This window comes from Geotrypetes seraphini, chromosome 6, assembly GCF_902459505.1.
Source record: "Geotrypetes seraphini chromosome 6, aGeoSer1.1, whole genome shotgun sequence".
Lineage (NCBI taxonomy): Eukaryota > Metazoa > Chordata > Amphibia > Gymnophiona > Dermophiidae > Geotrypetes > Geotrypetes seraphini.
The window spans coordinates 50,379,094-50,391,194 of NC_047089.1; the positions used below are offsets into that span (position 1 = coordinate 50,379,094).

Genomic DNA, 12,101 nt, shown 5'->3' on the forward strand with positions numbered 1-12,101 from the left:
TTAATGAAGGTCTGCTATCTATGGGTAAGGCAGGTGTGTGTGCAAAATGCAAACACCAACAAAGAAATGCATATACCCCTGAGGCAGGCCTCATGTGTCGGGTCTTGACTGTGAATAAAGATATTGAGCACCATAGGTCGCCTCTTTTGTTTTCCTTTGGTCCAAATGAAACATCATGAGAAGTGCTTTGATAAAGATGACAAAAAGAACATGTTTGAACAGGCAATATTTTCAGGTTAGTAAATGTTTTGATTGATTGTATTCCTTAAAGATTGCCTTAATGAACTGTCATATCCGAGTAAAATTATATTTACTATTACTGATGTTACCAACATTTTGATACAGTTTTTATGAAGAAATAAAGAGCTGCAACAAGCAAATATTCCTTTTTTGGGCAGTACTGAGTGGCAATGAATACAATGAGTAATATTAAATAAAACCATCATCTGGTTGTACATATTAAGATTATCACCTCTACTATAAACTTTGTGACTTCAATATTTGAGCCGGTGGCTGTTGAGAGGGAGCTAACGTCTCTCTCGAGGAGGTTTACGCCGAAGGAAGTCATGAGAGGCAGTTGGTGCTTTCCTGATGAAGCCCCTCGTTAATATGTGGGTGCGAAACAGAAATCTTCCGTAGAAGAAAACAACAGGATTAACATAAAAAAATAAGTTAAGAGATCCTGAATTATATGGAATGGGAATAGAACAGCACGAGAAAGATATAAAGAAATAAAAGCTAAGTAATCCTGACTTATTTGGAATGGTGAAGCATTATATAATATAGATTTTAGGATTAATTTATAAAGAAAATAGTTCAATAACTAAATAACTTAAATGCACAAATCATAGGCATAGAGATAAGATACGGGATCGATGATAGCTCACGGTATCAGCCAGTGGCTTTGAAAAATAACTCAGGCTTCTGGTGGTGAGCACTTGAGACCCCTGTTAATCTCTAACTAACCTATGTCAGTGCATGAAGATTTGTGCGACAGCGCATTTACGTGAGTGGATAGCATATTAAGATTATGCCAGCAAGAATGAGTCTTTCTGTAGAAAACCATGATTTAAATCAAGTCTTACTAGTGATTTAAATTGATTTAATTTAAGTCAAATCCACCCTAAGCGCAACCAACAACATACCCTTCTGCTTCATCCTGGTCTATGCTCCACTTCAGAGATATGGGGAACGGAACAACATCTGTGACAGAAAACTCTCTCACTTTAAATGCTGGAGAAAGAATTGCACACTGGGGAATAAAAAAGAATAAGCTACTGATATGTTGTGCCATTTCTGTACACTTATAGTACTGAATTTATATATTCTTGGCATGAAAGTAAACATTTATTTCATATGTACTGACATTATAAGCATATCTTATTTAAGTACTCTAAGCTAGAATTGTCCAATGTCTGTCCTTGAGGTCCTGTCAGGTTTTCAGGATATCGCCAATGAATTTGCATGACATCTTTTTGCTTGCACTGCTTCCATGGAATGCAAATAGATCTCATGCATATTCATTTGGGAAATACTGAAAACCTGACCTGGTGAGGGCTGAGGCTCAACACCCTTACTCTAATCTATGCCTATTAAAAGGTTTTATTGTATCGTGCTGACAAAGTATTGTTTAAATTATAGACAGCAAAGAGGAACATTCATAAATCTTTGAACTCTGCTGACATTTATTGTACAGGCAATCCACGTTTTATGAACATCCGATTTACGTCAGACTCGTACTTATGAACAGGGGTCCTTGTTCTATCTTTGGTGTTCCAATGTGCCCCTCTCCCTCCCGAGTTCCAATCTGCTCCCCTCTTCCTCCCTCCCTCCTATGAGTATTTACCTTCTTCTGGTCGGCTCCCTCCTCCTTCCAGCCACAGACATTTCTCTGCACAAAGTTGCGAGAGGTGGCTCCTACCCGCATCCCATAGCCAAGCCTTTTTCCTAAAAGGACCCACGGCAACAAGAGGGCATCCGTTGAAAATCAGGGGTGGGAAATTTCATGGCGACACCAGAAAATATTTCTTCACCGAAAGGGTGGTTGATCGCTGGAATAATCTTTCACAACAGGTAATTGAGGCCAGCAGCGTGCCAGATTTTAAGAAAAGATGGGATTGGCATGTGGGATCTCTTCATGGAGGTAATTAGGGGGTGGGCCATTATTGTGGGCAGACTAGATGGGCCGTGGCCCTTTTCTGCCGTCATGTTCTATATTTCTATGTAAGCCGGAAGCCTTCCCTCTGACATCAGTGTCCGAGGGAAGGTTTCTGGCTCAGCTGCAGGTAGGAGCTACTGCCCGCAGCTTTGTGCAGAGAAACGACTGCGGCTGGAAGGAGGAGGGAGCCGACCAGAAGAAGATAAACACCTGCAGGAGGGAGGCATGTACTTGGGGCACAGAATGGAGGAAAGGAGAGAGGGGTGCGTTAGGACACGGGAAGGAGGGAGCACAAACATCGGACAAAGAATGGAAGAAAGGAGGGAGGGGACATGAACGTGTGACACAGAATGGAGGGAAGGAGGGGAGCATGAGCCATAGGATGGAAGAATGAAGGGATGGAAAGATGCTGAGGTGGGGGAGGGATTAGAAAGGGAGAACTGGGTGCCTGAGTGAGAGGGATAGATGGCACACAAAGGGAGATGAAGAAAGAGGAGAATTGTAGAGCAGAGGGAGAGAGAACTATTGGACATGGTGGTGGGAGAGGAGTGGGGTAGAGATGTATGGGAAAGAGATGAGAGGGAGTAATGTGGGAACAGTGAGATGGATGGAAAGGGATGCAAGAGGGGCCTCAAGGAGGTGGAGACGGTGGGAAGAATACTAGGATCCGAGTTACATACAAATTCAACTTAAGAACAGTTTAAAAAACAGAATCCTTTCTTTTTTTTTTTTTTTTTTTCATATTATTTTTTATTTTCAAATTTTACATGAAGTGTACAAAATATTAAAATACAATTGATAAATACACAATATCACTTTTATATCTAATACATTATATTCTAAATATATTTTATCCCTCTCCCTCCCCCCACCCTTCTATTACTTTTCAATCATACATTATATATTATATATCATATTATAGTTTGTTATGTAAAATTATTTTTACTACCCTCCCTCTATGTGTGTCACAAAGAAGATATTTAAAAGAAGAAAAGAAGAAGAAAAATCTTACTTTTTATTCATTGTAGTATTTTGTCAATGGCCCCCATATTTTTATAAATTTAGTATATGTCCCTCTTTGTATTGCTATTGTTCTTTCCATTTTGAATATATGACATATTGTATTCCACCAAAATGTATAATTTAGGTTATTATAATTCTTCCAATTGTTGGTTATATGCTGAATGGCAACCCCTGTCATAATTAATAAAAGCTTGTTATTTTCTGGTGAAATTTGACTTTTTTTCCTCATCATCATTCCAAATAATACTGTATCATATGATATTGCTATATGATTTTCCATCAATTTATTAATTTGTGGCCAAATTGAATTCCAAAAATTTTTAATGTAGGGACAATGATATAGTAAGTGATCTAATGTCCCTGGTTCCAGATTACAGTGCCAGCATTTATTGGACTTAGAACTGTCTAATTTTTGCAAACGTGTAGGGGTCCAAAAAGCTCTATGTAATAAAAAGAACCAAGTTTGTCTCATAGATGCTGACACTGTACATCTCATTCTCCAAGACCAAATTAGTGGCCATTGAGATGCATTAATTTGATGCTTAATCTCAATGCTCCAAATATCTCTTAGACCATTTTTTGGTTTTTTATTCATATATCCAGATATTAATTTATACCACAATGCGGCTTGATGTCCTAGGAAGTCTGCTTGAAAACATAAGAACTTTAAACTATATTGATTATTCAATGTTTTCCATTCAGGGAACCCAACCTGAATGGCCTGCTTCAATTGCAACCATTTAAAACTTTGTGTTTTACTAAGACCAAATCTATGTTGCAATTGTGAAAAATCCAGCAGTTTACCTTCTGAAATAACGTCATCTAGAGATCTAATGCCTGCAATAATCCAGTTCTTCCAAAGGATTTGAGCTCCGCCAATTTTGATCTTGGAGTTTATCCATAGAGATTGATTAGTTGATTTGTTTATTGGGATAGGTGTTAATTTACTTATAAATCTCAAAGTTTTCCAAGTATCCATTAATATTTTATTTTCTCTGTATCTTCTAGGGATGTTAATACTTGGAAGGTGAACTAAATTTAGGGGAAACATAAGGCGCCATTCCAAATATAACCAATCTGGTGCATTATCTATAAGTTCTGGGAGGATCCAATACATACCCTGACCTAGAATATAGGCTTGATGGTACCTATAAAAATTTGGAAAATTTACCCCTCCCGCCTTAATTGATTTTTGCAAAGTTACTAAAGCTATTCTAGGTGTTCTACCAAGCCAAAGAAATTTCGTTAGAATGCTATTAAGCTTTTTATAAAAGGACCCCTGAAAATAAAGTGGTATCATACTCATTTGGTAGCAAACTACAGGCAAGATCATCATTTTAATAGTTTGAACTCTCCCCCACCAAGAAATATGTAAGGGGTTCCATTGCTCACACAGCTCCGTAACTTTTTTTAATACAAATTTTTCATTTTCTTTTACGGTATCTTCAATTGTATTTTTAACTTGAATGCCAAGATATTTAAATCCTTCTTCTTTCCATATGAACGGAAAATCTTTAAATAATCCTTTTACACAATGAACATTTAAGGGTATAATTTCAGATTTATTCCAATTAATTTTATAACCTGAAAATTTACCAAACTTATCAATTAATTTTAATAAAGAAGATAAGGTAGATTCTGGATTTTTCAAATAAAGCAAAATATCATCAGCATAAGCCGAAATTTTATATTCCATATCTGAATATGGAATACCCTGTATCTCCCCGGTTTGCTGTATTGCTAACAATAAGGGTTCTAATATAACATCAAATAACAAAGGAGATAAAGGACAACCTTGTCTAACTCCCCTCCGCAATTGAAATCCATCAGATATCATATTATTAATATTTAATCTTGCAATCGGGAAGCTATACAAAGTTTTTACCATTTGTATAAATCCAGAACCTATACCAAACCATTCTAAAGCTTGATACATAAAATTCCATTCTACCCTATCAAATGCTTTCTCTGCATCCAAGGAAACTGTAAAAGTTGGTTCATCTATTTTTTTTGATAAATTTAACATATGAAACAATAATCTAGAGTTATTAGAGGAATGTCTTTTAGCAACGAAACCCGTCTGATGCATATCTATAATATGTGGGAGAGCTTTGGCTAATCTTAACGCCAAAATTTTCGCCAAAAGTTTATTATCCACATTTATTAAAGATATAGGCCTGTAGTTCGAAACCAAAGTAGGATCTTTATTTGGCTTAGGTAGAACAATTATTATTGATTCAGCCATAGTACCTTTAATATCACCTTTTATAAGTTGTGTTTGATATAAATTTAGTAAATGTGGGGAAAGAATATTTTGAAATGTTTTATAAAATTCTACTGTATAACTATCACCACCTGGAGCGGATCCAACTCTAAGAGATCTCAATGCTGTTTCTAATTCTTTTAATGATATAGGTTCATCTAAACTCCGTTTTATATGATCAGGAATCTTAGGTCCATTAATAGAATCTAAAAAATTTTTACCATCTTTTTGTCTCTCCAAATAAGGCTCGGAAGAATATAGATCTTTATAAAATTTTAGAAATTGTTTTAAAATTTTATCTGTTTGATTTGTTATTGTACCATTATCATCTTTTATCCCATTAACATTAGTTTTCCTTTTTTTTGCTTTAAGATAATTTGCCAATAATCTCCCCGCCTTATTAGAATTTCCATAATACACTGCTTGTTTGGAAAACAAATCTCTTCTTATCATTTTTGAAGATAATTCATTATATTTACCTTTTGCTTTCAAAAGAGCTTGCAATATCTCATTTTCCCATTTATTTATCAATTTAGCTTCTAATATTTTGATTTCTTTCTCTAACTCTATATATTGAATTTTATTCTGTTTCCTAATAAAAGCAGAATATGATATAATATTACCCCTCATAGTTGCTTTAAATGCATCCCATACATTCTCAATAGATGTATCCTCCACTAAATTCATTTGAAAGAAATCATTAATTTGTGTTTTAAAATTTTCCAAAAATTTATCATCCACAAGCAGTGCATTATCAAATCTCCAAAGAGGTCTACCCTTTTCCAATTTATCCAATTGTAATTCTATCCATATTCCCGCATGATCCGAAATAATAATAGGATCTATGGAAGCTTTAATCACCTGTTGCACTTCATTTGTTGAAACAAAAATGTAATCTATTCTTGAAAATGATTTATGAACCTGTGAGCAAAATGAAAACTCCTGATCATTAAAATGAAGAATACGCCATATATCCTTTAAATCGCATGATTGAGCCAAATTATCTAAACCTAAAGATTTTATACTTTTACTTGGTTTTTTATCCAATAATGGATCTATTACAGCATTAAAATCTCCAGCCACCACTAAATTAGAAGCGGCCAGTGGTAATAACATATTCTGTAATTTTTTAAAAAATTCTGATTGATTCGAATTAGGGGCATATATATTAAACAACGTCAGGGCATTATTTCCCATACCTATATCAACATGTATCCATCTTCCATGTGGGTCTGAATTTATTACCTTAATCTTGGCCATACATTTTTTATTAATAAGAATTGCTACTCCTGCTTTTTTACCCTCTGCTGGAGCAAAAAAACATTCTTTTACCCACCCACCCATTAGTTTCTGTGATTCTTTTGTATTAAGATGGGTCTCCTGCAGACAGTAAATATCCGCATTTTGCTTTTTTAAAAATGCTAATACCTTTTTTCTTTTAATTACATGATTCAGGCCATTGACATTAATAGAATATATCTTAAAAGACATTATATATTTTAAAACTTATCAGTATAATCTTTTTCCCTTCTTCTTTTATATTTAAAATCCAAAAAATATTTTCCATGACACACATATTTACCCTTGAAGTATCCAATCCCTTATTTTCTTTCTCCTTAATCATTCTAGTAAATCTCATCTTTTTCCCTCCCTTTCCCATCCAATTTAATGACTGCTTAAGGACACACATTGGAATAGCAACCCGAACATTCCCCTCTCCTCTAGGCAACCAATATTCAATCAAATATCCCCTTTTAACTATCTATATTAACCTTTAATATCTTTAGTCTTTTTTTTTTTTTCTCCTCCCTTTACTTCTAAACATTTCATTAATGTATCTTTTATCCATTCATCAATTTTTAATTTATATTTCCCTAGTATTATAGTTTACATCATAAAATTTTATCTTAAACATGTATTTAAAATGGTATTATTATTTTTCCTATATCTTATACTTTCTCTCTTTATATTTTTATTGTCTTTTTTTTTTTTTTTTTAGTTCATGTTTTCCTTTCTTCAGTATTTCAATATCTCATTTTTTTTAAAGTTTTTCACAATATCATCAAAACCAATCTTGATATTTTTTATTAAAACGACATAGGTTCTGATTTTGAAAGAAAGGCTTTTAGTTTTTCTGGATCTTCAAAATACAAAGATTTGTCTCCAGATGATACTCTCATTTTTGCCGGATAATATAATCCGTATTTAAAACCTTTTTCTTTTAGTTGAGGTCTCATGTCTAATAGTCTCTTTCTTTTATTTGCTGTGTTTTTAGCAAAGTCCGGCAAAAACCATATTCTAGATCCTTTGTAATTTAGATTTTTGTCTTTCTTGGCAGCGTTTAATATTTCTAATGCTTGTTGGTACCTAAGCATTTTGAATATTATTGGTCTTGGTCTGCCTTGATTTTCTACGTTTTTTGCTGGGATCCTATGAGCCCTTTCTATTTCCAGTGGTTGTTTTAAATCCAGTTGTAATATTTTTGGAATTAAGTTTTCTAGAAAATGTATAGTATTTTTTCCTTCTAAATTTTCTTGTATTCCAAAAAGTTTAATATTTTTCCTTCTTCCTCGATTCTCATAGTCTTCCAGTTGATCTTTCAATTTATTCAATTCCAGACTGTCATTTTTGCATCTGTTTGCTTCACCTTCTATGACCTCCATTTTGGTTTCTAATACAGTTGTTCTTTTATTATTAACTTCCATTTGTCTGTGGATGTTCAGTATCTCTTCCTTCATTTCAGACATATTGGTCACAGTTTCCTTAAGCATTTGCTTAATTTGTCTCAGTTCTTCCATAACTTCTGCTTTACTCAATATGTCAGGTTCTTCAGCAGGAAGTGGGATCTTGCTTGGTGTGATTTGATCCTGCTTTTGTCTTTTTGCTGACATACCAGCCTCATTTTTATTTTGTCTGGTACTTGCCATATTTCTGAACTTATTTCTATATTTTTACAGATTTTACCTTGTCCACAATCTTTATATTCAAAGACTCATCTTCGATGCTATGTTGTTGAGGAAATAGCAAACTCTTTTTTTTTTTTTTGGATCTCTTCCTTCAGGGTTCCTGTCCAGCTCTTTACCCTCTTCAAAAATGGCAGAGGAGGTCTATTTCAAACTGCTTTAATTTCAGACTGACAGGCACTGTCCTCTCACCAAAATTAGTTTAAATTGAGGAAGCTTTTATCTTTTTCCTTTTATCTTCGGCTTGTTCAATGTCAGTTTACCGTGGTTCTCAAGCCTCTTTTTAAATTTTATTGTTCAGCTCATTGGAAATCTCATCCCTCAACACCATGTCACTATCAGCATTTGAGAATAAAGGCACTCTTAATTTTTTTTTTTTTTCCTCTGTTTTGCCAGTGAGGAAATAACAGATTTTCTTTTTGGCCTTTTTTTCCCTCAGAGCTTTATTTTAGTTTTGTCAGGTGTAGGGTAGTATCAGTTGCCACAGTTTTTGCCAATTTTATTTTTCCACAGTTATTTTTGATGTCATTCAGCACAGAAGAAAACAATTGGATTTTATCTTCTCCTCAATCGTTATGTTTGTATTTAATATTGTGCCTTATCAGCTTAAAAAACACAGTGAGGAAATAACAGATCTTTTTTCCTGTCTCCTTTTCCTCAGGGTTTGTTTCAGTTTCAGCAGCACTAGTTTTCTCCTCAGTAAAATAGAGATTTCAGTCAGTCACACTGTCAATAGCTTGCCTAGACAAAAAAAAAATGAAAGAGAAATAGATTTTTCCCCTTCCCTCAGGGCTACTTTAGTTTTGGCGGCATAAGTAAGTAGCTTTTTTTTTTTTTAAACTTTGCCGCGCCTTTCCAGCTCTGAAAAAAAAACCGGCGATCTTACTTCTGGTTCTCTTCCCTCAGGCTTTATTTCATCTCCGGCGGCATAAGTCTTTCTTCAGATTGATATTTAAAATTATGTCTGTCACTCACACCATCAACAACCTTGCTCTCGACGCCAAGCCGTTTCAGCACAGAGACCATCAGCCACACTGTCAGCAACTTACTCGAATAATAAATCGACAGACCTTTTTTTTTTCTTTTTTGCTCTCCTCTTTCAGGGTTCCGTTCCAGGCTCGGAGGCACAAGTCTGCCTTTCACAGTGATCCCCAAACCCGTCAGCCACCTGCCTCCGATATCTTGCCGTTTCAGCTCTCAAAAAAAAAAACCGGCAATTTTTCTCTTTGGCTCCTTTCTCTCATGCCTTATCACAGTTTCGGCGGAGGAGGGCAATATCAATATGTCACAATTTCAACAACAATTTTAATTGTTTTTCTTTGAAATTAACATTAGGGGATAATTTTTTTTTAGTAATCTTTGCCTAGTTGAAGAGGAGCGTCGCGATCACACTTCCATCTTGTGTTCGCGTTAAGCCACGCCCCTTTCTTAATCTTTCTTAAGAATCCTTTCTTAACAGGGACTGTCTGTTTTGTTACCGTATGACTGGTTTATTTCTGACACTGTCATTCTTGTTAGAATTCAATTTGCATATCTCCAAGTTTACCGTAATTATTTATTTATGCTTCTATTGGTTATTTTACTATTGTTATGCCATTAACAAAATTTGTCAACCTAAACTTGCTCTACATTGCCTAGGAAGAATCTCTTCATAAAGGCAGTTAATTTACCATACATCCCATTGCTAATATTATGGTAGTGCAGTTTGGTATATCTAGCCCTAAGGCAGTAATTGAGGCAAAGACTGAAGCAACTTCCCAAGCAGGATTTGAACCCTACATCCCAGGCCCCCCACCCTATACAATCTGATTGTCAACAGAATATAGTTTAAGGGCTCTGTTTAAATCCAGAATCTGAAAAGGCAAACCAAGTTTACAGAAAAAAAAGGAGTTTATTCTTAAGTCCTCAGTAAGCTAAGTTATTCAGCAAAAAAACTCTTTCTTTTTTTTCTTTTTTTTTATAACTTACATCAAGTGTAACAGGAAATAACATTTAAATTGTAAAACATCACTTGATTTGCTATAATACCTGGAAATCATAAAATTTAACCACCCTTTCCATCTCTAATACATCAAAAATATTCATATATTATTTTATACATTCCCATCGCTTCATTTCAATTATCTTATTATGGGAAAATGTTTATTGCTCAAAGTCTGTTAATGGTCCCCAAACCTCCTGAAATTTACCAAAATATCCTCTCTGTATTGCTAATGTTCTTTCAATTTTATATATATGACATACAGAATTCCACCAGAAACTATAATTTAATCTGCTCCAATTGAATTTAATCTGTTGAATGGCAACTCCAGTCAAAATAAATAAAAGCTTGCTGTTTTTTGAAGAAATCTGACTTTTCGCTCTCATTGACATGCCAAATAAAATAGTATCATATGTCAAGGCCACCGGATTTTCTAACATCCTATTTATTTGGGTCCATATTGATTTCCAAAATAACAATATTAATGGACAATAGAATAAAAGATGATCTAATGTCCCAGCCTCAAGATGTCAGTGCCAACATCTATTAGACTTAGAGCTATCTAATTTTTGTAAACGAACAGGGGTCCAGAAAGCTCTATGCAAAAGAAAAAACTAAGTTTGTCTCATAGATGCAGACATTGTACATCTCATCCTACAAGACCAAATTTGTGTCCATTGAGACGCAGTAATTTGATGCTTGATCTCCAACCCAATGGCTAAAAAGATAAGCAAGCAAATATCATACCTGCAGTGCACACCCTCTTGCTACAGCTTCATCTGCATTCAGAGTTGTACTGACATCTTTGCCAAAGAACTTGCTAATCCTCTCCTTCACAGCTGGAATTCGAGTAGCTCCACCAACTATCTCAACTGCACTTATATCCTCCTTTCGCAGCTGAATCTGTTCCATTAAGGAATGCAATGGAGCCTCTATTCGCTGCAGGACGTCTACACACAGTTCTTCAAACTGGGATCTGGAAAATTTATAGCCATTATTAAAAAAGATTATTTAAGCAAATATGTATATACATCATGAAGTGCCACCATATAAAATAAAAAATTAACTCTTGAAAATAAGCTACTTGAGAGGACTAAAATATGTATTTATATTAAGTACAATATGTTACTATATAACTACTAGTGAAATTACAGCCTAAAGCCCAATAGTAACAGTCAGGGCTGTTATTTCTTTCAAAATGTACAACCACACATGCTTTAACTTTGTAAAAAGATTCACCATTTAAACTGGAAAATTGCAAACTTCAAATAGAAGCTTGTTTCAAGACAGGCCTTACTAGAGACAAACAGCACAGTAAGCAAACAGCAATTTTATAACCACCTATATAATTGAAACTACACACAAACTCAATGTTGCGGATATATATATATATATATAATATGTAGCAGGCACAAATGTGTGCAGGTATTGGGATAATTTTCAAAATGAAAGTATATATAAATATAAAACTGCATTGTCAGTTATTGGTTTTATCTGCAGAAATGAGCTCCTGAGATAAGCAGGCAGAGCTATCACTAGCTAGGTATACATGGCCTTAAAGGACTGCTAGCATTAACCAGAACCAATATCTGCTAACATTCTATGAAACAACTTTCAGATTGCTCATGCTAATGCTAAGTCTGTGAGTGAGAGTGTAAAATTTCAAAAGGGAAAGTAAATGGAAAATGTATGCAGGTAAAGCACAATTACATA

At 34.6% G+C, this 12,101-nt stretch overlaps 1 protein-coding gene across 1 annotated transcript in view; it reads right to left on the reverse strand.

The window, feature by feature from the left end:
- HSPH1 (heat shock protein family H (Hsp110) member 1) overlaps positions 1–12,101 on the reverse strand; it is a 161,714-nt gene that overhangs the window by 67,190 nt on the left and 82,423 nt on the right. The window contains exons 8-9 of the mRNA XM_033950106.1: positions 11,136–11,364; positions 1,146–1,252 (exon numbers count right to left, since the gene is read on the reverse strand). Of these exons, the coding sequence (XP_033805997.1) occupies positions 1,146–1,252; positions 11,136–11,364 (336 nt within the window). The remainder of the gene's footprint in view (positions 1–1,145; positions 1,253–11,135; positions 11,365–12,101) is intronic.